Below are 26,814 nucleotides of genomic sequence, written 5' to 3'. Positions count from 1 at the left end.
ACAGAGAGCAGTAGAGACAGAGAGCAGTAGCAGAGACAGAGAGCAGTAGAGACAGAGAGCAGTAGCAGAGACAGAGAGCAGGAGCAGAGACAGAGAGCAGTAGAGACAGAGAGCAGTAGCAGAGACAGAGAGCAGTAGAGACAGAGAGCAGTAGCAGAGACAGAGAGCAGTAGAGACAGAGAGCAGTAGCAGAGACAGAGAGCAGTAGAGACAGAGAGCAGGAGCAGAGACAGAGACCAGTAGAGACAGAGAGCAGTAGCAGAGACAGAGAGCAGTAGAGACAGAGAGCAGGAGCAGAGACAGAGACCAGTAGAGACAGAGAGCAATAGAGACAGAGAGCAGGAGCAGAGACAGAGAGCAGTACAGACAGAGCAGGAGCAGAGAAACATAGCAGGAGCAGAGACAGAGAGCAGTAGCGACAGAGACCAGTAGCAGAGACAGAGACCAGTAGCAGAGACAGAGAGCAGTAGAGACAGCGAGCAGTAGCAGAGACAGAGACCAGTAGCAGAGACAGAGAGCAGTAGAGACAGAGAGCAGGAGCAGAGACAGAGGGCAGTAGAGACAGAGAGCAGTAGAGACAGAGAGCAGGAGCAGAGAGGCAGAGGGCAGTAGAGACAGAGAGCAGGAGCAGAGAGGCAGAGAGCAGTAGAGACAGAGAGCAGGAGCAGAGAGGCAGAGCAGGAGCAGAGACAGAGAGCAGTAGCAGAGACAGAGAGCAGTAGCAGAGACAGAGAGCAGTAGCAGAGATAGAGAGTAGGAGCAGAGACAGAGAGCAGTAGAGACAGAACAGTAGCAGAGACAGAGAGCAGTAGAGACAGAACAGTAGCAGAGACAGAGAGCAATAGCAGAGACAGAGAGCAGTAGAGACAGAGAGCAGTAGAGACAGAGAGCAGGAGCAGAGACAAAGATCAGTACAGACAGAGCAGGAGCAGAGAGACAGAGCAGGAGCAGAGACAGAGAGCAGTTGTGACAGAGACCAGTAGCAGAGACAGAGACCAGTAGCAGAGACAGAGACCAGTAGCAGAGGCAGAGACAGAGACCAGTAGAAGAGACAGAGACCAGTAGAGACAGAGAGCAGTAGAGACAGAGAGCAGTAGCAGAGACAGAGAGCAGTAGCAGACAGAGAGAGCAGAGAGAGAGAGCAGTAGAGAGACAGAGAACAGTAGCAGAGAGAGAGCAGTAGAGACAGGAGCCAGTAGCAGAGACAGAGAGCAGTAGCAGAGACAGAGAGCAGTAGAGACAGAGATTGCAGGAGCAGAGACAGAGAGCAGTAGAGACAGAGAGCAGTAGAGACAGAGAGCAGGAGCAGAGAGGCAGAGCAGGAGCAGGGACAGAGAGCAGTAGCAGAGACATAGAGCAGTAGCAGAGACAGAGAGCAGTAGCAGAGACAGAGAGCAGTAGCAGAGACAGAGAGCAGTAGCAGAGATAGAGAGTAGGATCAGATACAGAGAGCAGTAGAGACAGAACAGTAGCAGAGACAGAGAGCAATAGCAGAGACAGAGAGCAGTAGAGACAGAGAGCAGTAGAGACAGAGAGCAGTAGAGACAGAGACCAGTAGCAGAGACAGAGACCAGTAGCAGAGACAGAGACCAGTAGCAGAGACAGAGACCAGTAGCAGAGACAGAGACCAGTAGAGACAGAGAGCAGTAGAGACAGAGAGCAGGAGAGACAGAGAGGAGTAGCAGAGAGAGAGAGCAGTAGGAGAGACAGAGAACAGTAGCAGAGAGAGAGAGCAGGAACAGAGAGAGAGAGAGCAGTAGAGACAGGGAGCAGTAGCAGAGACAGAGAGCAGTAGCAGAGACAGAGAGCAGTAGCAGAGACAGAGAGCAGGAGCAGAGAGAGAGAGCAGTAGGAGAGACAGAGAACAGTAGCAGAGAGAGAGAGCAGGAGCAGAAAGAGAGAATAGGAGCAGAGAGAGAGAGCAGCTGCATAGACAGAGATCAGGAGCAGAGAGAGAGAGCAGTAGGAGAGACAGATAACAGTAGCAGAGAGAGAGCAGGAGCAGAGAGAGAGAATAGGAGCAGAGAGAGAGAGAGAGCAGTTGCATAGACAGAGATCAGGAGCAGAGAGAGAGAGCAGTTGCATAGACAGAGAATAGGAGCAGAGAGAGAGAGCAGGAGCAGAGAGAGCGAGAATAGGAGCAGAGAGATAGAGCAGTTGCATAGACAGAGATCAGGAGCAGAGAGAGAGAGCAGTTGCATAGACAGAGAATAGGAGCAGAGAGAGAGAGCAGGAGCAGAGAGAGATAACAGTTGCAGAGAGAGAGAGAGCAGTTGCATAGACAGAGATCAGGAGCAGAGAGAGAGAGAGCAGTTGCATAAATAGAGAATAGGAGCAGAGAGAGAGAGCAGGAGCAGAGAGAGAGAATAGGATCAGAGAGATAGAGCAGTTGCATAGACAGAGATCAGGAGCAGAGAGAGAGAGCAGTTGCATAGACAGAGAATAGGAGCAGAGAGAGAGAGCAGGAGCAGAGAGAGATAACAGTTGCAGAGAGAGAGAGCAGGAGCAGAGAGAGAGAATAGGAGCAGAGAGATAGAGCAGTTGCATAGACAGAGATCAGGAGCAGAGAGAGAGAGCAGGAGCAGAGAGAGATAACAGTTGCAGAGAGAGAGAGAGCAGTTGCATAGACAGAGAATAGGAGCAGAGACAGAGATCAGGAGCAGAGAGAGAGAGAGCAGTTGCAGAGAGAGAGAGCAGGAGCAGAGAGAGAGAGCAGGAGCAGAGAGAGAGAACAGTTGCAGAGAGAGAGCAGGAGCAGAGAGAGATAACAGTTGCAGAGAGAGAGAGCAGGAGCAGAGAGAGAGAGCAGGAGCAGAGAGAGATAACAGTTGCAGAGAGAGAGAATAGGAGCAGAGAGAGAGAGCAGGAGCAGAGAGAGATAACAGTTGCAGAGAGAGAGAGCAGGAGCAGAGAGAGATAACAGTTGCAGAGAGAGAGAGCAGGAGCAGAGAGAGAGAGCAGGAGCAGAGAGAGATAACAGTTGCAGAGAGAGAGAGCAGGAGCAGAGAGAGATAACAGTTGCAGAGAGAGAGAGCAGTAGAGACAGAGAGAGAGAGCAGGAGCAGAGAGAGATAACAGTTGCAGAGAGAGAGAATAGGAGCAGAAACATGACGAATGGGCAAACAGGGATAAATTAAAAATGTGAGGGACAATGTGAGTGAAAGAAGGAGAAATAATAACACTTTTAATGGAGGGAACAAGTCCGTCAATAAATGCTTACTTAAATTAAGTGTGTGTGTGTGTGTGTGTGTGTGTGTGTGTGTGTGTGTGTGTGTGTGCGTGCGCGTGCGCGGGCGTGTGCGTGTGTGTATGTGTGCGTGCGTGCGTGCGTGCGTGCGTGCGTGCGTGCGTGTGTGTGCGTGTGTGTGTGTGTAGCTGACAGTCCTCACCCTGTGCGGACAGCTCCAGTGGTGACTCAAATTGGATGGAGTAAGGCCTCATCAGGTTCTTTAGCTTCTGGAACAGCTGTTGGCCAACAATAAGAACAGACACCAATTAATCCTCCAGCCTGGCCTCCTGCCGAGGTCCTCCAGCCTGGACCTAGCACCCGCCACAGTGACCCTCCAGCTCCAAGCTTTACGGCTGTGGAAAACTGATGGGTGACAGGGAGGGCGAAAGAGAGAGAGAAAGAGAAAGAGAGAAAGTACGCGTGTGTAGAAGAAAATGTTTCGAAGGCACCCAGTGATTGACAGTCTATGTGTGTTCCTTTTTCTCTACTCTGTGATGACACTGCCTGCTCTGAGGAACACCTCTCCATACTCACCTCTGGAGACTTGCCCTCAAGGACAATCAAAGAATTAGCTCATCTGTAATTGAATGGATCTAGACATGCTGGCTGACAACTCTCATTCCAGGAGCCTTTGCTTGAGGGTTTTATTGAAGCTTTATTTCTCTTCAGGGAGCACAACTGTCTTCATTTAGCATGAAGCCCATCCAAGCTGTTCTTCTGATCTGACAACCTGTGTCCTCAAGTCAAGACACTGCACCAATACAAATGGAATGATAATTTGCTGGGTGTATTGAGTCAAGGCCAATACAAATAGAATGATAATGCGCTGGAGGAATTGAGTCAAGGCCAATACAAATAGAAGGATAATGTGCTGGGGGTATTGAGTCAAGGCCAATACAAATAGAATGATAATGTGCTGGGGGTATTGAGTCAAGGCCAATACAAATAGAATGATAATGTGCTGGGGGTGTTGAGTCAAGACCAATACAAATAGAATGATAATGCGCTGTGGGTATTGAGTCAAGGCCAATACAAATGGAATGATAATGCGCTGGAGGAATTGAGCCAAGGCCAATACAAATGGAATGATAATGTGCTGGGGGTATTGAGTCAAGGCCAATAAAAATAGAATGATAATGCGCTGGGGGAATTGAGCCAAGGCCAATACAAATGGAATGATAATGTGCTGGGGGTATTGAGTCAAGGCCAATACAAATAGAATGATAATGCGCTGGGGGTGTTGAGTCAGGACCAATACAAATAGAATGATAATGCACTGTGGGTATTGAGTCAAGGCCAATACAAATGGAATGATAATGCGCTGGAGGAATTGAGCCAAGGCCAATACAAATGGAATGATAATGTGCTGGGGGTATTGAGTCAAGGCCAATACAAATAGAATGATAATGCGCTGGAGGAATTGAGCCAAGGCCAATACAAATGGAATGATAATGTGCTGGGGGTATTGAGTCAAGGCCAATACAAATAGAATGATAATGCACTGTGGGTATTGAGTCAAGGCCAATACAAATGGAATGATAATGCGCTGGAGGAATTGAGCCAAGGCCAATACAAATGGAATGATAATGTGCTGGGGGTATTGAGTCAAGGCCAATACAAATAGAATGATAATGCGCTGGAGGAATTGAGCCAAGGCCAATACAAATGGAATGATAATGTGCTGGGGGTATTGAGTCAAGGCCAATACAAATAGAATGATAATGCGCTGGGGGTGTTGAGTCAAGACCAATACAAATAGAATGATAATGCGCTGTGGGTATTGAGTCAAGGCCAATACAAATGGAATGATAATGCGCTGGAGGAATTGAGCCAATGCCAATACAAATGGAATGATAATGTGCTGGGGGTATTGAGTCAAGGCCAATACAAATAGAATGATAATGCGCTGGAGGAATTGAGCCAAGGCCAATACAAATGGAATGATAATGTACTGGGTGTATTGAGTCAAAGACAATACAAATAGAATGATAATGTGCTGGGGGTATTGAGTCAAAGCCAATACAAATAGAATGATAATGTGCTGGGGGTATTGAGTCAAGGCCAATACAAATAGAATGATAATGTGCTGGGTGTATAGAGTCAAAGCCAATACAAATAGAATTATAATGTGCTGGGAGTATTGAGTCAAGGCCAATACAAATAGAATGATAATGTGCTGGGGTATTGAGTCAAGGCCAATAAAAATATAATGATAATGCGCTGGAGGAATTGAGCCAAGGCCAATACAAATGGAATGATAATGTGCTGGGGGTATTGAGTCAAGGCCAATACAAATATAATGATAATGCGCTGGAGGAATTGAGCCAAGGCCAATACAAATGGAATGATAATGTGCTGGGGGTATTGAGTCAAGGCCAATACAAATAGAATGATAATGTGCTGGGGGTATTGAGTCAAGGCCAATACAAATAGAATGATAATGTGCTGGGTGTATTGAGTCAAAGACAATACAAATAGAATGATAATGTGCTGGGGGTATTGAGTCAAAGCCAATACAAATAGAATGATAATGTGCTGGGGGTATTGAGTCAAGGCCAATAGAAATAGAATGATAATGTGCTGGGTGTATTGAGTCAAAGCCAATACAAATAGAATGATAATGTGCTGGGGGTATTGAGTCAAAGCCAAAGACAAACAGAATGATAATGCAATGGGGGTATTGAGTCAAGGACAATACAAATAGAATGATAACATGATACGCACTGTTGGGATATTGAGTCAAGGCCAATACAAATGGAATGATAATGTGCTGGGGGTATTGAGTCAAGGCCAATACAAATAGAATGATAATGCGCTGGAGGAATTGAGTCAAGGCCAATACAAATGGAATGATAATGTGCTGGGGGTATTGAGTCAAGGCCAATACAAATAGAATGATAAGTCAAAGCCGCTGGGGGGGTGTTGAGTCAAGACCAATACAAATAGAATGATAATGCGCTGTGGGTATTGAGTCAAGGCCAATACAAATGGAATGATAATGCGCTGGAGGAATTGAGCCAATGCCAATACAAATGGAATGATAATGTGCTGGGGGTATTGAGTCAAGGCCAATACAAATAGAATGATAATGCGCTGGAGGAATTGAGCCAAGGCCAATACAAATGGAATGATAATGCGCTGGGGTATTGAGTCAAAGCCAATACAAATAGAATGATAATGTGCTGGGGTATTGAGTCAAAGCCAATACAAATAGAATGATAATGTGCTGGGGGTATTGAGTCAAGGCCAATACAAATAGAATGATAATGTGCTGGGTGTATTGAGTCAAAGCCAATACAAATAGAATGATAATGTGCTGGGAGTATTGAGTCAAGGCCAATACAAATAGAATGATAATGTGCTGGGGTATTGAGTCAAGGCCAATAAAAATATAATGATAATGCGCTGGAGGAATTGAGCCAAGGCCAATACAAATGGAATGATAATGTCCTGGGGTATTGAGTCAAGGCCAATACAAATATAATGATAATGCGCTGGAGGAATTGAGCCAAGGCCAATACAAATAGAATGATAATGTGCTGGAGGTATTGAGTCAAGGCCAATACAAATAGAATGATAATGTGCTGGGGGTATTGAGTCAAGGCCAATACAAATAGAATGATAATGTGCTGGGTGTATTGAGTCAAAGACAATACAAATAGAATGATAATGTGCTGGGGGTATTGAGTCAAAGCCAATACAAATAGAATGATAATGTGCTGGGGGTATTGAGTCAAGGCCAATAGAAATAGAATGATAATGTGCTGGGTGTATTGAGTCAAAGCCAATACAAATAGAATGATAATGTGCTGGGGGTATTGAGTCAAAGCCAAAGACAAACAGAATGATAATGCAATGGGGGTATTGAGTCAAGGACAATACAATCGAATGATAACATGTTGGGGATATTGAGTCAAGGCCAATACAAATAGAATGATAATGTGCTGGGGGTATTGAACCAAGGACAATACAAATATAATGATAATGCACTGGGGGTATTGAGTCAAGGCCAATACAAATATAATAATAATGCGCTGGGGTATTGAGTCAAGGCCAATACAAATGGAATGATAATTTGCTGGGTGTATTGAGCCAAGGCCAATACAAATGGAATGATAATTTGCTGGGTGTATTGAGTCAAGGCCAATACAAATAGAATGATAATGCGCTGGAGGAATTGAGTCAAGGCCAATACAAATAGAATGATAATGTGCTGGGGGTATTGAGTCAAGGCCAATACAAATAGAATGATAATGCGCTGGAGGAATTGAGCCAAGGCCAATACAAATGGAATGATAATGTGCTGGGGGTATTGAGTCAAGGCCAATACAAATATAATGATAATGTGCTGGGGGTATTGAGTCAAGTCCAATACACATAGAATGATAATGCGCTGGGGTATTGAGTCAAGGCCAATACAAATAGAATGATAATGTGCTGGGGTATTGAGTCAAGGCCAATACAAATATAATGATAATGCGCTGGAGGAATTGAGCCAAGGCCAATACAAATGGAATGATAATGTGCTGGGGGTATTGAGTCAAGGCCAATACAAATAGAATGATAATGTGCTGGGGTATTGAGTCAAGGCCAATACAAATAGAATGATAATGTGCTGGGTGTATTGAGTCAAAGACAATACAAATAGAATGATAATGTGCTGGGGGTATTGAGTCAAAGCCAATACAAATAGAATGATAATGTGCTGGGGGTATTGAGTCAAGGCCAATACAAATAGAATGATAATGTGCTGGGTGTATTGAGTCAAAGCCAATACAAATAGAATGATAATGTGCTGGGAGTATTGAGTCAAGGCCAATACAAATAGAATGATAATGTGCTGGGGTATTGAGTCAAGGCCAATAAAAATATAATGATAATGCGCTGGAGGAATTGAGCCAAGGCCAATACAAATGGAATGATAATGTGCTGGGGGTATTGAGTCAAGGCCAATACAAATAGAATGATAATGCGCTGGAGGAATTGAGCCAAGGCCAATACAAATGGAATGATAATGTGCTGGGGGTATTGAGTCAAGGCCAATACAAATAGAATGATAATGCGCTGTGGGTATTGAGTCAAGGCCAATACAAATGGAATGATAATGCGCTGGAGGAATTGAGCCAAGGCCAATACAAATGGAATGATAATGTGCTGGGGGTATTGAGTCAAGGCCAATACAAATAGAATGATAATGCGCTGGAGGAATTGAGCCAAGGCCAATACAAATGGAATGATAATGCGCTGGGGGTATTGAGTCAAGGCCAATACAAATAGAATGATAATGCGCTGGGGGTGTTGAGTCAAGACCAATACAAATAGAATGATAATGTGCTGGGGTATTGAGTCAAGGCCAATACAAATAGAATGATAATGCGCTGGAGGAATTGAGCCAATGCCAATACAAATGGAATGATAATGTGCTGGGGGTATTGAGTCAAGGCCAATACAAATAGAATGATAATGCGCTGGGGGTATTGAGTCAATGCCAATACAAATGGAATGATAATGTGCTGGGGGTATTGAGTCAAGGCCAATACAAATAGAATGATAATGTGCTGGGGGTATTGAGTCAAAGCCAATACAAATAGAATGATAATGTGCTGGGGTATTGAGTATACAAATAGAATGATAATGTGCTGGGTGTATAGAGTCAAAGCCAATACAAATAGAATTATAATGTGCTGGGGTATTGAGTCAAGGCCAATAAAAATATAATGATAATGCGCTGGAGGAATTGAGCCAAGGCCAATACAAATGGAATGATAATGTGCTGGGGGTATTGAGTCAAGGCCAATACAAATAGAATGATAATGTGCTGGGGGTATTGAGTCAAGGCCAATACAAATAGAATGATAATGTGCTGGGTGTATTGAGTCAAAGACAATACAAATAGAATGATAATGTGCTGGGGGTATTGAGTCAAAGCCAATACAAATAGAATGATAATGTGCTGGGGGTATTGAGTCAAGGCCAATACAAATAGAATGATAATGTGCTGGGTGTATTGAGTCAAAGCCAATACAAATAGAATGATAATGTGCTGGGGGTATTGAGTCAAAGCCAAAGACAAACAGAATGATAATGCGACGGGGGTATTGAGTCAAGGACAATACAATCGAATGATAACATGTTGGGGATATTGAGTCAAGGCCAATACAAATAGAATGATAATGTGCTGGGAGTATTGAGCCAAGGACAATACAAATATAATGATAATGCACTGGGGGTATTGAGTCAAGGCCAATACAAATATAATAATAATGCGCTGGGGTATTGAGTCAAGGCCAATACAAATGGAATGATAATTTGCTGGGTGTATTGAGCCAAGGCCAATACAAATGGAATGATAATTTGCTGGGTGTATTGAGTCAAGGCCAATACAAATAGAATGATAATGCGCTGGAGGAATTGAGTCAAGGCCAATACAAATAGAATGATAATGTGCTGGGGGTATTGAGTCAAGGCCAATACAAATAGAATGATAATGCGCTGGAGGAATTGAGCCAAGGCCAATACAAATGGAATGATAATGTGCTGGGGGTATTGAGTCAAGGCCAATACAAATATAATGATAATGTGCTGGGGGTATTGAGTCAAGTCCAATACACATAGAATGATAATGCGCTGGGGTATTGAGTCAAGGCCAATACAAATAGAATGATAATGTGCTGGGGTATTGAGTCAAGGCCAATACAAATATAATGATAATGCGCTGGAGGAATTGAGCCAAGGCCAATACAAATGGAATGATAATGTGCTGGGGGTATTGAGTCAAGGCCAATACAAATAGAATGATAATGTGCTGGGGGTATTGAGTCAAGGCCAATACAAATAGAATGATAATGTGCTGGGTGTATTGAGTCAAAGACAATACAAATAGAATGATAATGTGCTGGGGGTATTGAGTCAAAGCCAATACAAATAGAATGATAATGTGCTGGGGGTATTGAGTCAAGGCCAATACAAATAGAATGATAATGTGCTGGGTGTATTGAGTCAAAGCCAATACAAATAGAATGATAATGTGCTGGGAGTATTGAGTCAAGGCCAATACAAATAGAATGATAATGTGCTGGGGTATTGAGTCAAGGCCAATAAAAATATAATGATAATGCGCTGGAGGAATTGAGCCAAGGCCAATACAAATGGAATGATAATGTGCTGGGGGTATTGAGTCAAGGCCAATACAAATAGAATGATAATGCGCTGTGGGTATTGAGTCAAGGCCAATACAAATGGAATGATAATGTGCTGGGGGTATTGAGTCAAGGCCAATACAAATAGAATGATAATGCGCTGGAGGAATTGAGCCAAGGCCAATACAAATGGAATGATAATGCGCTGGGGGTATTGAGTCAAGGCCAATACAAATAGAATGATAATGCGCTGGGGGTGTTGAGTCAAGACCAATACAAATAGAATGATAATGCGCTGTGGGTATTGAGTCAAGGCCAATACAAATGGAATGATAATGCGCTGGAGGAATTGAGCCAATGCCAATACAAATGGAATGATAATGTGCTGGGGGTATTGAGTCAAGGCCAATACAAATAGAATGATAATGCGCTGGAGGAATTGAGCCAATGCCAATACAAATGGAATGATAATGTGCTGGGGGTATTGAGTCAAGGCCAATACAAATAGAATGATAATGTGCTGGGGGTATTGAGTCAAAGCCAATACAAATAGAATGATAATGTGCTGGGGGTATTGAGTCAAGGCCAATACAAATAGAATGATAATGTGCTGGGTGTATAGAGTCAAAGCCAATACAAATAGAATTATAATGTGCTGGGAGTATTGAGTCAAGGCCAATACAAATAGAATGATAATGTGCTGGGGTATTGAGTCAAGGCCAATAAAAATATAATGATAATGCGCTGGAGGAATTGAGCCAAGGCCAATACAAATAGAATGATAATGTGCTGGGGGTATTGAGTCAAAGCCAATACAAATAGAATGATAATGTGCTGGGGGTATTGAGTCAAGGCCAATACAAATAGAATGATAATGTGCTGGGTGTATTGAGTCAAAGCCAATACAAATAGAATGATAATGTGCTGGGGGTATTGAGTCAAAGCCAAAGACAAATAGAATGATAATGTGCTGGGAGTATTGAGTCAAGGCCAATACAAATATAATGATAATGTGCTGGGTGTATTGAGTCAAAGCCAATACAAATAGAATGATAATGTGCTGGGGGTATTGAGTCAAAGCCAAAGACAAACAGAATGATAATGCGACGGGGTATTGAGTCAAGGACAATACAATCGAATGATAACATGTTGGGGGTATTGAGTCAAAGCCAAAGACAAACAGAATGATAATGCGACGGGGGTATTGAGTCAAGGACAATACAATCGAATGATAACATGTTGGGGATATTGAGTCAAGGCCAATACAAATATAATAATAATGCGCTGGGGTATTGAGTCAAGGCCAATACAAATGGAATGATAATTTGCTGGGTGTATTGAGCCAAGGCCAATACAAATGGAATGATAATTTGCTGGGTGTATTGAGTCAAGGCCAATACAAATAGAATGATAATGCGCTGGAGGAATTGAGTCAAGGCCAATACAAATAGAATGATAATGTGCTGGGGGTATTGAGCCAAGGCCAATACAAATATAATGATTATGCGCTGGGGTATTGAGCCAAGGCCAATACAAATGGAATGATAATGTGCTGGGGGTATTGAGTCAAGGCCAATACAAAAGAATGATAATGTGCTGGGTGTATTGAGTGATGTCTGGGGGTATTGAGTCAAGGCCAATACCAATTGACAAATACAAATAGAATGATAATGGCTGGGGTATTGAGTCAAGGCCAATACAAATAGAATGATAATGTGCCAATAAAAATGGGGCGTATTGAGTCAAGGCCAATACAAATAGAATGATAATGCGCTGGAGAGCCAAATTGAATGATAATGTGCTGGGGTATTGAGTACAAACACAAATAGAATGATAATGTGCTGGGGTATTGAGTCAAGGCCAATACAAATAGAATGATAATGCGCTGGGGTATTGAGTCAAGGCCAATACAAATGGAATGATAATGTGCTGGGCCAATAAAATAGAATGTATTGAGTCAAGGCCAATACAAATAGAATGATAATGTGCTGGGGGTATTGAGTCAAGGCCAATACAAATAGAATGATAATGTGCTGGGGGTATTGAGTCAAGGCCAAATACAAATAGAATGATAATGCGCTGGGGGTATTGAGTCAAGGCCAATACAAATGGAATGATAATGTGCTGGGGTATTGAGTCAAGGCCAATACAAATAGAATGATAATGTGCTGGGGGTATTGAGTCAAAGCCAATACAAATAGAATGATAATGTGCTGGGGGTATTGAGAAAAAGCCAAAGACAAACAGAATGATAATGCGATGGGGGTATTGAGTCAAGGACAATACAAATATGAATGATAACACAAATATAATGATAATGCACTGGGGGTATTGAGTCAAAGCCAATACAAATATAATGATAATGAATGCTGGGTGTATTGAGTCAAAGCCAATACAAATAGAATGATAATGCGCTGGGGTATTGAGTCAAGGCCAATACAAATAGAATGATAATGTGCTGGGGGTATTGAACCAAGGACAATACAAATATAATGATAATGCACTGGGGGTATTGAGTCAAGGCCAATACAAATATAATAATAATGCGCTGGGGGGTATTGAGTCAAGGCCAATACAAATGGAATGATAATTTGCTGGGTGTATTGAGCCAAGGCCAATACAAATGGAATGATAATTTGCTGGGTGTATTGAGTCAAGGCCAATACAAATAGAATGATAATGCGCTGGAGGAATTGAGTCAAGGCCAATACAAATAGAATGATAATGTGCTGGGGGTATTGAGTCAAGGCCAATACAAATAGAATGATAATGCGCTGTAGGAATTGAGCCAAGGCCAATACAAATGGAATGATAATGTGCTGGGGGTATTGAGTCAAGGCCAATACAAATATAATGATAATGTTCTGGGGGTATTGAGTCAAGGCCAATACAAATAGAATGATAATGCGCTGGGGTATTGAGTCAAGGCCAATACAAATGGAATGATAATTGGCTGGGTGTATTGAGTCAAGGCCAATACAAATAGAATGATAATGCGCTGGAGGAATTGAGTCAAGGCCAATACAAATAGAATGATAATGTGCTGGGGGTATTGAGTCAAGGCCAATACAAATAGAATGATAATGCGCTGGGGGAATTGAGCCAAGGCCAATACAAATGGAATGATAATGTGCTGGGGGTATTGAGTCAAGGCCAATACAAATAGAATGATAATGTGCTGGGGGTATTGAGTCGAAGCCAATACAAATAGAATGATAATGTGCTGGGGGTATTGAGAAAAATGCGCTGGAGGAAAGACAAACAGAATGATAATGTGATGGGGGTATTGAGTCAAGGCCAATACAAATAGAATGATAATGCGCTGGGGGAATGATAACACGTTGGGGGTATTGAGTCAAAGCCAATACAAATAGAATGATAATGTGCTGGTATTGTGTACAAATTGAGTCTGGGGTATTGAGAAAAAGCCAAAGACAAACAGAATGATAATGCGCTGGGGGTATTGAGTCAAAGCGTTGGGGGTATTGAGTCAAAGCCAATACAAATAGAATGATAATGCGCTGGGGGTATTGAGTCAAAGCCAAAGACAAATAGAATGATAATGTGCTGGGAGTATTGAGCCAAGGCCAATACAAATATAATGATTATGCGCTGGGGTACTGAGTCAAGGCCAATACAAATGGAATGATAATGCACTGGGGGTATTGGATCAAGGTCAAGAAGAATAATTCTAAGAGTCAGATCCCCAGATCCAGATTTCTGAGTATAGGAGGAGTACTTATTAAAACTGTAAATGATGACATATCACACAGTCAATATGTGATAAAACTCTACTGCTGAGCAGTAGCCTGCTCGCCTGCTGGCCTGCTCGCCTCCCTACCACTGAGGAAGTACAGTTCCCGCTCAGCCCAGTCAAAACTGTTCGCTGCTCTGGCCCGACAATGGTGGAACAAACTCCCTCACGACGCCAGGACAGCGGAGTCAATCACCACCTTCCGGAGACACCTGAAACCCCACCTCTTCAAGGAATACCTAGGATAGGGTAAGTAAGGGTAAGTAATCCTTCTCACCCCCTTCTCTCCCCCAAAAAAATTTAGATTTAGATGCAAGTGGCTGTTCCACTGGATGCCATAAGGTGTATGCACCAATTTGTAAGTCGCTCTGGATAAGAGCGTCTGCTAAATGACTTAAATGTAAATGTAAATGCAGTAGGAGGAGAGGAGAGGAGGAGTGGAGATGAGGAGAGAAGAGGAGGAGTGGAGAGGAGGAGAGGAGAAGAGGAGGAGTAGAGAGGAGGAGAGGAGAGGAGGAGTGGAGAGGAGGAGTGGAGTGGAGAGGAGGAGTGGAGATGAGGAGAGAAGAGGAGGAGTGGAGAGGAGGAGAGGAGAAGAGGAGGAGTGGAGATGAGGAGTGGAGAGGAGGAGAGGAGGAGTGGAGAGGAGGAGAGGAGGAGTGGAGAGGAGGAGTGGAGAGGAGAGGAGGAGTGGTGGAGAGGAGGAGTGGAGATGAGGAAAGAAGAGGAGGAGTGGAGAGGAGGAGAGGAGGAGTGGAAAGGAGGAGTGGAGAGGAGGAGAGGAGTGGAAATGAGGAGAGAAGAGGAGGAGTGGAAAGGTGGAGTGCAGAGGAGGAGAGGAGGAGTGGAAATGAGGAGAGAAGAGGAGGAGTGGAGAGGAGGAGTAGAGAGGAGGAGTGGAGAGGAGGAGAGGAGGAGTAGAGAGGAGGAGTGGAGAGGAGGAGAGGAGGAGTGGAGAGGAGGAGTGGAGAGGAGTGGACATTTGTCCTGCACTCACCACTCACCACCACTCACCACCACCACCACCACCACTCACCACCACCACTCACCACACCACACCACTCACTCTACATACTCCTCCTATGCACAAATTCATGCTCAAACCTTCAGATAGACACTGATGCATACGGTCTTTACCCCCATCATACATAAGATGTACACGATCACTTTCATAACCTGTGACATCAAATGTCTGTTTCCGTGGTCTCTAGATCCACAGTCAGACAAATAATGAGAGAGGAGACAGCCAAGAGGACGGCAGAGCAGAGCCTGGGGACCAGAGTGTTGTAAGGGTTGTTTATAGTGCTTAAGCAGACAGCTATCTTGGACTCTGCATTTTACTGTACTGTATACTCCCCTTAACAGCTTCACAACAGAGACGCCAGAGAGCCCTAACAACGCCAAGCACTTTAGCAGAGAGTGTGTCGTGTGTCTATGTGTGTGTACATACTCTGTTTATGTGTGTGTGTGTGTGTGTGTGTGTGTGTGTGTGTGTGTGTGTGTGTGTGTGTGTGTGTGTGTGTGTGTGTGTGTGTGTGTGTGTGTGTGTGTGTGTGTGTGTGTGTGTGTGTGTGTGTGTGTGTGTGTGTGTGTGTGTGTGTGTGTTTTAAGTGGAGAATGGTGAAGCAACCTCTCCCCTGTCACAGTCACTTGGTCCATGTGCCTCTCTGCTAAATCCAGAAACATGACTCAGGATGAGATAATGGGCTCTTACCTGTAAGAGGGAGAGAAGTAGAGAGAGAGGAAGGAGATAAGTAGAGAGAGAGGAAGTAGAGAAGTAGAGAGAGATGAGGGAGAGAATTAGAGAGAGAGAGAGAGAGAAGTAGAGAGAGGAGATAAGTTGAGAGAGGAGATAAGTAGAGAGAGGAGAGAAGTAGAGAGAGAGGAGGTAGAGAAGTAGAGAGAGGTGGGAGAGAATTAGAGAGAGAGGAAGGAGAGACGTAGAGAGAGAGGAAGGAGAGAAGTAGATAGAGAGAGGAGGGAGAGAAGTAGAGAGAGGAAGGAGAGAAGTATAGAGAGAGGAGGGAGAGAAGTAGAGAGAGAGGAGGGAGAGAAGTAGAGAGAGATGAGGGAGAGAAGTAGAGAGAGAGGAGGGAGAGAAGTAGAGAGAGGAGAGAAGGAGAGAGAGGGGACGGAGAGAAGTAGAGAGAGAGGAGGGAGAGAAGTAAAGAGAGGAGAGAAGTAGAGAGAGGGGAGGGAGAGAAGTAGAGAGGAGAGAAGTAGAGAGAGGAGAGAAGTAGAGAGAGGAGAGAAGTAGAGAGAGGAGAGAAGTAGAGAGAGAGGAGGTAGAGAAGTAGAGAGAGGTGGGAGAGAATTAGAGAGAGAGGAAGGTGAGAAGGAGAGAGAGGAAGGAGAGAAGTAGAGAGAGAGGAGGGAGAGAAGTAGAGAGAGAGGAGGGAGAGAAGTAGATAGAGGAGGGAGAGAATTAGAGAGAGAGGAAGGAGAGAAGTAGAGAGAGAGGAGGGACAGAAGTAGAGAGAGAGGAAGTAGAGAAGTAGAGAGAGATGAGGGAGAGAATTAGAGAGAGAGAGAGAAGTAGAGAGAGATGAGGGAGAGAATTAGAGAGAGAGAGAGAAGTAGAGAGAGGAGATAAGTTGAGAGAGGAGATAAGTAGAGAGAGGAGAGAAGTAGAGAGAGAGGAGGTAGAGAAGTAGAGAGAGGTGGGAGAGAATTAGAGAGAGAGGAAGGAGAGACGTAGAGAGAGAGGAAGGAGAGAAGTAGATAGAGAGAGAAGGAGAGAAGTTGAGAGAAGGAGATAAGTATAGAGAGAGAGAGAGAAGTAGAGAGAGAGGAGGAGAGAAGTAGAGAGAGATGAGGGAGAGAAGTAGAGAGAGAGGAGGGAGAGAAGAGTAGAGAGAGAGAAAGGAGAGGAAGTAGAGAATAGAGAGAGAAGGAGAGAAGTAGAGAGAGGCAGAAGTAGAGAGAGGGGAGGCAGAGAAGTAGAGAGAGGAGAGAAGTAGAGAGAGGAGAGAAGTAGAGAGAGAAGAGAAGTAGAGAGAGAGAGAGAGACAGAGAGAGTAGAGAGAGAGAGTAGAGAGAGAGAGAGAGAGGAAGTAGAGAGAGAGAAGAGAGAGAGAGTAGAGAGAGAGAGAGAGAGAGAGGTAGAGAGAGAGAGAGAGAGGAGAGAGAGAGAGAGCAAGAGAGAGAGAGAGGAGAGAGAGATAGAGAGAGAGAGAGGGAGAGAAGTAGAGAGAGAGAGAGAGAGAAGTAGAGAGAGAGGAGAGAGAGAGGGAGAGAGAGAGAGAGAGAGTAGAGAGTAGAGAGAGAGAGAGAGAGTAGAGAGAGAGAGAGAAGTAGAGAGAGAGAGATAGAGAGAGAGAAGTAGAGAGAGAGAGGAGAGAAGTGAGAGAGAGAGGAGGAGAGAGAGAGAGAGAGAGAGAGAGAATTAGAGAGAGAGAAGAGAGAGAAGTAGAGAGAGAGAGAGAGAGAGAGAAGAGAGAGAGAGAGAGAGAGAGAGAAGAGAGAGAGGAGAGAGAGAGAAGTAGAGATAGGAGAGAAGGAGAGATTAAACCGAGAGAAGTAGAGAGAGGAGGAGACAAGAGAGGAGAGAAGTTAGAGGGAGGAGAGAAGTAGAGAGAGGAGAGAATTTAGAGAGAGGAGAGATTTACACGAGAGGAGAGAAGTAGAGAGAGGAGAGAATAGAGAGAGGACATAGAGAAGTAGAGAGAGGTGGAGAATTAGAGAAGAGGAAGGTGAGAAGGAGAGAGAGGAAGGAGAGAAGTAGAGAGAGAGGATATTTACATGTTAGAGAGAGAGGAGGGAGAGAAGTAGATAGAGGAGGGAGAGATTTATTTTTAGAGGAAGGAGAGAAGTATTTAGAGGAGGGACAGAAGTAGAGAAGTAGAGAGATTTGAGGGAGAGAGAATTAGAGAGAGAGATTTAGAAGTAGAGAGAGATGAGGGAGAGAATTAGAGAGAGAGAGAGAAGTAGAGAGAGAGAAATTGAGAGAGAAGAGAGAGAGAGAAGAGAAGTAGAGAGAAGTAGAGAGAGAGAGTAAGAGAGAAGAAGAGAGAGAGAGGAAGGAGAGAGTAGAGAGAGAGGAAGGAGAGAAGTAGAGAGAGAGAGAGGAGAGAAGAGAAGAGGAGAGAAGTAAGAGAGAGCTAAGAGAGAGAAGTAGAGAGAGAGGAGGGAGAGAAGTAGAGAGAGGGGAAGAGAAGAGAGAGAGGAGGGAGAAAGTAGAGAGAGAGGAGGGAAGAAGTGAAGAGAGAGAGGAGAGAAGTAGAGAGAGGGGAAGGAGAAAGAGAGAGAGGAGAGAAGTAGAGAGAGAGGAGGGAGAGAAGTAGAGAGAGGAGAAAGTAGAGAGAGGGGATTGAGATAAGTAGAGAGAGAGGAGGGAAAGAAGAGAGAGTAGAGAGAAGTAGGAGGGGAGAGAAGAGAGAGAGGAGAGAAGGAGAGAGGAGTAGAGAGAGAGGAGATACAGAGAGAGGAGATAGAGAGAGAGAGGGAGGTAGAGAATGAGAAATGAGGGAGAGAGAGTAGAGAGAGGGGAAGGAGATTTTAGAGAGAGAGGAGGAGAGAAGTAGAGAGAGAGGAGGGAGAGAAGTAGAGAGAGAGGAAGGAGAGAAGTAGAGAGAGAGGAGAGGAGAAGTAGAGAGAGAGGAGGGAGAGAAGTAGAGAGAGAGAGGAGGGAGAGTTTTAGATAGAGGAGAGAAGGAGAGAGAGGGGACTGAGAGAAGTAGAGAGAGAGGAGGGAAAGAATTAGAGATTTTTAGAAGTAGAGAGAGGGGAGGGAGAGAAGTAGAGAGAGAGAAGTAGAGTAAGGGAGATAAGTTGAGAGAGGAGATAAGCAGAGAGAGGAGATAAGTAGAGAGAGAGGAGGTAGAGAAGTAGAGAGGTGGGGAGAATTAGAGAGAGAGGAAGGAGAGAAGAGAGAGGAAGAGAGAAGCAGAGAGAGGAGAGAAGTAGAGAGAGGGGAGGAGAGAAGTAGAGAGAGGAGAGAAGTAGAGAGAGGAGATAAGTAGAGAGAGGAGAGAAGTAGAGAGAGGAGGGAGAGAAGTAGAGAGAGGAGGAGGAGAAGTAGAGAGAGAGGAGGGAGAGAAGTAGAGAGAGGAAGGAGAGAAGTAGAGAGAGAGGAGGGAGAGAATTAGAGAGAGAGGAAGGAGAGAAATAGAGACAGGAGGGAGAGAAGTGGAGAGAGATGAAGGAGAGAAGTAGAGAGAGGAGGGAGAGAAGTAGAGAGAGAGGAGGGAGAGTAGTAGAGAGAGAGGAGGGAGAGAAGTAGAGAGAGGGGAAGGAGAGAAGTAGAGAGAGGAGTGAGAGAAGTAGAGAGAGAGGAGGGAGAGAAGTAGAGAGAGGAGAGAAGAAGACAGAGAGGAGAGAGAGAAGTAGAGAGAGAGGAGGGAGAGAAGTAGAGAGAGAGGAGGGAGAGAAGTAGAGAGAGGGGAAGGAGAGAAGTAGAGAGGAGGGAGAGAAGTAGAGAGAGAGGAGGGAGAGAAGTAGAGAGAGAGGAAGGAGAGAAGTAGAGAGAGAGGAGGGAGAGAAGTAGAGAGAGAGGAGGGAGAGAAGTAGAGAGAGAGGAGGGAGAGAAGTAGAGAGAGGAGAGAAGGAGAGAGAGGGGACGGAGAGAAGTAGAGAGAGAGGAGGGAAAGAAGTAGAGAGAGGAGAGAAGTAGAGAGACAGAGAGAGAGAGAGAGAGAGGAGAAGTAGAGAGAGGAGAGAAGGAGAGAGATTTAGAGAGAAGTAGAGAGAGAGGAGGGAAAGAAGTAGAGAGAGAGAGAGAAGTGAGAGAGAGGGGAGGGAGAGAAGTAGAGAGAGGAGAGATAGAGAGAGGCAAGATAGAGAGAGAGAGATAATTAAGAGAGAGATAGAGAGAGAGAGGAGAGTAGAGAAGTAGAGAGAGAGGAGGGAGAGAAGTAGAGAGAGGAAGGACAGAGAGAGATTTAGGAGGGAGAGAAGTAGAGATAGAGGAGGGAGAGAAGTAGAGAGAGAGGAAGGAGAGAAGTAGAGAGAGAGGAGGGAGAGAAGTAGAGAGAGAGGAGGGAGAGAAGTAGAGAGAGAGGAGGGAGAGAAGTAGAGAGAGGAGAGAAGGAGAGAGAGGGGACGGAGAGAAGTAGAGAGAGAGGAGGGAAAGAAGTAGAGAGAGGAGAGAAGTAGAGAGAGGGGAGGGAGAGAAGTAGAGAGAGGAGAGAAGTAGAGTAAGGAGATAAGTTGAGAGAGGAGATAAGTAGAGAGAGGAGATAAGTAGAGAGAGAGGAGGTAGAGAAGTAGAGAGAGGTGGGAGAGAATTAGAGAGAGAGGAAGGAGAGAAGTAGAGAGAGAGGAAGGAGAGAAGTAGAGAGAGGAGAGAAGTAGAGAGAGGGGAGGGAGAGAAGTAGAGAGAGGAGAGAAGTAGAGAGAGGAGATAAGTAGAGAGAGGAGAGAAGTAGAGAGATAGGAGGGAGAGAAGTAGAGAGAGGAGGGAGATTTTTAGAGAGAGAGGAGGGAGAAGTAGAGAGAGGAAGGAGAGATATTAGAGAGAGAGGAGGGAGAGAATTAGAGAGAGAGGAAGGAGAGAAATAGAGACAGAGAGGGAGAGAAGTGGAGAGAGATGAAGGAGAGAAGTAGAGAGAGGAGGGAGAGAAGTAGAGAGAGGAGGGGAGAGTAGTAGAGAGAGAGGAGGGAGAGAAGTAGAGAGAGGGGAAGAGAGAAGTAGAGAGAGGAGTGAGAGAAGTAGAGAGAGAGGGAGGGAGAGAAGTAGAGAGAGGAGAGAAGAAGACAGAGAGGAGAGAGAGAAGAGAGAGAGAGGAGGGAGAGAAGTAGAGAGAGAGGGAGGAGAGAATTAGAGAGAGGGAAGGAGAGAATTAGAGATTTTTAGAGGAGGGAGAGAATTTTAGATAGAGGAGGGAGAGAAGCAGAGAGAGAGGAAGGAGAGAAGTAGAGAGAGGAGGGAGAGGAAGTGTGTAGAGAGAGGAGGGAGAGAAGTAGAGAGAGGAGGGAGAGAAGTAGAGAGAGGAGAGAAGGAGAGAGAGGATGGCAGAAGTAGAGAGAGAGGAGGGAAAGAAGTAGAGAGAGGAGAGAAGCAGAGAGAGGGAGGAGATAAGCAGAGAGAGGAGATAAGTAGAGAGAGAGATAAGTAGAGAGAGATAAGTAGAGAGAAGATAAGAGAGAGAGAGGAGGTAGAGAAGTAGAGAGAGGTGGGAGAGAATTACGTAGAGAGATTATTATTTGTTAAGACATGAGAAGGAGATATTTAGAGAGAGGAGAGAAATAGAGAGGGAGGGAGAGAAGTAGAGAGAGGAGAGAAGTAGAGAGAGGAGATAAGTAGAGAGAGGAGAGAAGTAGAGAGAGGAAGGAGAGAAGTAGAGATTATTTAGGAGGGAGAGAATTAGAGATAGGAAGGAGAGAAGTAGAGAGGAGGAGGGAGAGAAGTAATGAGAGGAGAGAAGGAGAGAAGTAGAGAGAGGAGTGAGAGAATGAGAGAGAGAGGAAGGAGAGAAGTAGAGAAAATGGAGGGAGAGAATTAGAGAGAGAGGAAGGAGAGAAGTAGAGAGAGGAGGGAGAGAAGTGGAGAGATATGAAGGAGAGAAGTAGAGAGAGGAGGGGAGAAGAGAGAGAGAGGAGAGAGTAGAGAGAGAGAGAGGAGAGAAGTAGAGAGAGGGGAAGGAGAGAAGTAGAGAGGGAGGAGAGAAGTAGAGAGAGAGGAAGGAGAGAAGTAGAGAAAGGGGAGGGAGAGAATTAGAGAGAGAGGAAGGAGAGAAGTAGAGAGAGAGGAGGGAGAGAAGTAGAGAGAGGAGAGAAGTATAGAGAGGAGGGAGAGAAGTAGAGAGAGAGGAGGGAGAGAAGTAGAGAGAGGAGAGAAGAAGAGAGAGAGGAGGGAGAGAAGTTGAGAGAGGGGAATGAGAGAAGTAGAGAGAGGAAGGAGATAAGTAATAGAGAGAGGAGGGATAGAATTAGAGAGAGGAAGAGAGAAGTAGAAAGGGAGGAAGGAGAGAAGTATAGAGAGAGGTCCATAGAATTAGAGAGAGAGGAAGGAGAGAAGTAGAGAGAGAGGAAGGAGAGACTTAGAGAGAGAGGAGGGAGAGAAGTTTAATAATTAGGATTTAGAAGTAGAGAGAGAGGGAGGGAGAGAATAGAGAGAGAGGAGGGAGAGAAGTAGAGAGAGATTTTAGGATTGAGAAGTAGAGAGAGAAGTAGAGAGAGGAAGGAGAGAATTATTAGAGAAAGGAGGAGAAGTAGACTGTTTAATGAGGAGCAGAAGTAGAGAGAGAGGAGGAGAGAATTAGAGAGTTTAAAGGAGAGAAGTAGAGAGAGAGGAGGATTTATTTAATTAGACTGTTTAAGAGGAAGGAGAGAAGTAGAGCGAGAGGGAGGTAGAGAAGTAGAGAGAGGAGGGAGAGAAGTAGAGATTTAGAGAGAATGAGAGAAGTAGAGAGTGGAGGGAGAGACTGTTTAGAGAGAGAGGAGGGAGAGAAGTAGAAGAGGGGAAGGAGAGAAGGCAGAGAGAGGAAGGAGAGAAGTATACTGTTTAGGAGGAGATAATTAGAGAGAGGAAGAGAGATGTAGAAAGAGAGGAAGGAGAGAAGTATAGAGAGAGGAGGGAGAGAATTAGAGAGAGAGGAAGGAGAGAAGTAGAGAGAGAGGAGGGAGAGAAGTAGAGAGAGGAAGGAGAGAAGTATAGAGAGGGGAGGAGAGAATTAGAGAGAGAGGAAGGAGAGAAGTAGAGAGAGAGGAGGAGAGAAGTAGAGGAGAGAAGTATAGAGAGGAGGGAGAGAAGTAGAGAGAGGAGGGAGAGAAGTAGAGAGAGGAGAGAAGAAGAGAGAGAGAGGAGGGAGAGAAGTAGAGAGAGAGGAGGGAGAGAAGTAGAGAGAGAGGAGGGAGAGAAGTAGAGAGAGGAGATAAGTTGAGAGAGCGGAGGAGAGAAGTAGAGAGAGGAGAGAAGGAGAGAGAGGGGACGGAGAGATGTAGAGAGAAAGAGGGAAGAAGAGAGAGAGGAAGGAGAGAAGTAGAGAGAGAGGAGGGAGAGAAGTAGAGAGAGGGGAAGGAGAGAAGTAGAGAGAGGAGGGAGAGAAGTAGAGAGAGGAGGGAGAGTAGTAGAGAGAGAGGAGGGAGAGAAGTTTAAGAGAGGAAGGAGAGAAGTAGAGAGACGAGTGACAGAAGTAGAGAGAAAGGAGAGAAGTAGAGGTCCAGGGAGAGAAGTTTAATGAGGCAGAGAGAAGTAGAGATACGACTGTTTAAGGAGAGAAGTAGAGGAGGGGAGGGAGGAATTCCAGAGACTGTTTAAGGAGAGAAGCAGAGAGAGGAGGGAGAGAAGTAGAGAGAAGAGAAGTATAGAGAGGAGGAGAGAAGTAGAGAGAGAGGACTGAAGAAGCAGAGAGATAGAGAAGAAGAGAGAGAGGAGGAGAGAAGTAGAGAGAGGGGAAGGAGAGAAGTAGAGAGAGGAAGGAGAGAAGTATAGAGAGAGGAGGGAGAGAATTAGAGAGAGAAGAGGAAGGAGAGAAGTAGAGAGAGGAGGGAGAGAAGTAGAGAGATGAGGGAGAGAAGTAGAGAGAGGAGGAAAGAAGTAGAGAGAGAGGAGGGAGAGAAGTAGAGAGAGAGGAAGGAGAGAAGTAGAGAGAGTGGAGGGAGATAATTTTAGAGAGAGGAGGGAGAGAAGTAGAGAGAGTAGGAGAGAAGAAGTAGAGAGTAGTAAGGAGAGAAGTAGAGAGAGGAGGGAGAGAAGTAGAGAGAGGAGATGAGTGAAGTAGAGAGAGAGGAGGAGAGAAGTAGAGAGAGGAGGGAGAGAAGTAGAGAGAGGAGGGAGAGAAGTTTAAGAGAGGCAGAGACAAGGAGGGTCCATACGACTGAGAGAATGAGGCAGAGAGAAGTAGAGGTCCATACGACTGTTTAGAGAGAGAGGAGGGCAAATAGAGGAGTCCATAGGGAGAGAATAGAGAGAAACTACATATACAGCAGACTTTTAGGAGGAGAGAAGTAGAGAGAGGAAGGAGTTTAAGTAGAGGCAGGAGAGAAGTAGAGAGAGGAGGGAGAGAAGTAGAGATATTTATTTACATGAGAGAGAGGAGAGAAGTATTTTTACAGGGGGAGAAATGTAGAGAGAGAGGAGGGAGAGAAGTAGAGAGAGAGGAGGCAGAGAAGTAGAGAGAGGAGGGAGAGAAGTAGAGAGAGGAGAGAAGTAGAGAGAGAGGGGGAGAAACGTAGAGAGAGAGGAGGGAGAGAAGTAGAGAGAGAGGAGGTAGAGAAGTAGAGAGAGGAGGGAGATAATTAGAGAGAGAGGAAGGAGAGAAGTAGAGAGAGGAGGGAGAGAAGTAGAGAGAGGAAGGAGAGAAGTAGAGAGAGAGGAGGGAGAGAAGTAGAGAGAGAGGAGGGAAAGAAGTAGAGAGAGAGGAGGGAGAGAAGTAGAGGGAGGAGGGAGAGAAGTAGAGAGAGGAAGGAGAGAAGTAGAGAGAGGAATGAGAGAAGTAGAGAGAGAGGAGGGAGAGAAGTCGAGAGAGGAGGGAGAGAATTAGAGAGAGGAAGGAGAGAAGTAGAGAGAGAGGAGGGAGAGAAGTAGAGAGAGGAGGAAGAGAAGTAGAGAGAGGAAGGAGAGAAGTAGAGAGAGGGGAGGGAGAGAAGTAGAGAGAGAGGAGGGAGAGAAGTAGAGAGAGAGGAGGGAGAGAAGTAGAGAGAGGATGGAGAGAAGTAGAGAGATAAGAGAAGTAGAGAGAGGAGAGGAGAGAAGTAGAGAGAGAGAGAGTGAGAGAAGTAGAGATAGAGAAGTACGAGAGAGAGGAGGAAGAGAAGTAGAGAGAGAGGAGGGAGAGAAGTTGGAGAGAGGAGGAGAGAATTAGAGAGAGGAAGGAGAGAAGTAGAGAGAGAGGAGGAGGAGAAGTAGAGAGAGAGAGGAGAGAAGTAGAGAGAGAGGAGAGAGAGAAGTAGAGAGAGAGAGAGAGAGAGAGAGAGGAGAGAGAAGTAGAGAGAGAGGAGGGAGAGAGCAGAGAGAGAGAGGAGAGAAGTAGAGAGAGGAGGAGAGAGAGTAGAGAGAGAGAGGAGAGAAGGAGAGAGAAGAGAGAGAGAAGCAGGAGAGGAGGAGAGAAGTAGAGAGAGAGAGGAGAGAAGTAGAGAGAGAGGAGAGAGAGTAGAGAGAGAGGAGGGAGAGAAGTAGAGAGAGGAGGGAGAGAAGTAGAGAGAGGAAGGAGAGAAGTAGAGAGAGGAATGAGAGAAGTAGAGAGAGAGAGGAGAGAAGTCGAGAGAGGAGAGAGAGAATTAGAGAGAGGAAGAGAGAGAAGTAGAGAGAGAGGAGGGAGAGAAGTAGAGAGAGGAGGAAGAGAAGTAGAGAGAGGAAGGATAGAGAGAGAGAGAGAGGAGGGAGAGAAGTAGAGAGAGAGGAGGGAGAAGAAGAGAGAGAGGAGGGAGAGAAGTAGAGAGAGAGAGGAGAGAGAAGTAGAGAGAGAGGAGGGAGAGAAGTAGAGAGAGAGAGAGAAGTAGGAGAGAGGAGAGAGAGAAGAGAGAGAGAAGAGGGAGAGAAGAGAGAGAGAGAGAAGTAGAGAGAGAGAGGGAGAGAAGAGAGAGAGGAGGGAGAGAGAGTAGAGAGAGAGGAGGGAGAGAAGTAGAGAGAGGAGGGAGAGAAATAGAGAGATAAGAGAAGTAGAGAGAGGAGGGAGAGAAGTAGAGAGAGAGAGAGGGAGAGAAGTAGAGAGAGGAGAGAAGTAGAGAGAGAGGAGGGAGAGAAGTAGAGAGAGAGGAGGGAAAGAAGTAGAGAGAGAGGAGGGAGAGAAGTAGAGAGAGGAGAGAAGGAGAGAGAGGAGGCAGAGAAGTAGAGAGAGAGGAGGGAGAGAAGAGAGAGAGAGGAGGAGAGAAGCAGAGAGAGAGGAGGGAAAGAAGAGAGCAAGAGAGAAGTAGAGAGAGGAGGGAGAGAAGTAGAGAGAGAGGAGGGAGAGAAGTAGAGAGAGGAGGAGAGAAGTAGAGAGAGGAGAGAAGAAGACAGAGAGGAGAGAGAGAAGTAGAGAGAGGAGGAGAGAGAAGTAGAGAGAGGAGGGGAGAGAAGTAGAGAGAGGGGAAGGAGAGAAGTAGAGAGAGAGTGAGGAGAGAAGTAGAGAGAGAGGAGGAGAGAAGCAGAGAGAGAGGAAGGAGAGAAGTAGAGAGAGAGGAGGGAGAGAAGTAGAGAGAGGAGGGAGAGAAGTAGAGAGAGAGGGAGGGAGAGAAGTAGAGAGAGGAGAGAAGGAGAGAGAGGGGACGGAGAGAAGTAGAGAGAGAGGAGGGAAAGAAGTAGAGAGAGGAGAGAAGTAGAGAGAGGGGAGGGAGAGAAGTAGAGAGAGGAGAGAAGTAGAGAGAGGAGATAAGTTGAGAGAGGAGATAAGTAGAGAGAGGAGATAAGTAGAGAGAGAGGAGGTAGAGAAGTAGAGAGAGGTGGGAGAGAATTAGAGAGAGAGGAAGGAGAGAAGCAGAGAGAGAGGAAGGAGAGAAGTAGAGAGAGGAGAGAAATAGAGAGAGGGGAGGGAGAGAAGTAGAGAGAGGAGAGAAGTAGAGAGAGGAGATAAGTAGAGAGAGGAGAGAAGTAGAGAGAGAGGAAGGAGAGAAGTAGAGAGAGAGGAGGGAGAGAATTAGAGAGAGAGGAAGGAGAGAAGTAGAGATAGGAGGGAGAGAAGTGGAGAGATATGAAGGAGAGAAGTAGAGAGAGGAGGGAGAGAAGTAGAGAGAGAGGAGGGAGAGTAGTAGAGAGAGAGGAGGGAGAGAAGTAGAGAGAGGAGGAGAGAAGTAGAGAGAGAGGAAGGAGAGAAGTAGAGAAAGGGGAGGGA

At 45.3% G+C, this 26,814-nt stretch overlaps 1 protein-coding gene across 1 annotated transcript in view; it reads right to left on the bottom strand.

Annotated features, from left to right (window-relative positions):
• Positions 1-26,814, bottom strand: part of LOC118388083 (NMDA receptor synaptonuclear signaling and neuronal migration factor-like) — a 114,791-nt gene that overhangs the window by 23,427 nt on the left and 64,550 nt on the right. Inside the window, exon 14 of the mRNA XM_052524740.1 lies at positions 3,390-3,465. Coding sequence (XP_052380700.1) covers positions 3,390-3,465 — 76 coding nt within the window. The remainder of the gene's footprint in view (positions 1-3,389; positions 3,466-26,814) is intronic.

The sequence above is a fragment of the Oncorhynchus keta genome, chromosome 9, assembly GCF_023373465.1.
Source record: "Oncorhynchus keta strain PuntledgeMale-10-30-2019 chromosome 9, Oket_V2, whole genome shotgun sequence".
Lineage (NCBI taxonomy): Eukaryota > Metazoa > Chordata > Actinopteri > Salmoniformes > Salmonidae > Oncorhynchus > Oncorhynchus keta.
This window is presented reverse-complemented; position numbering and strand designations above follow the sequence as displayed.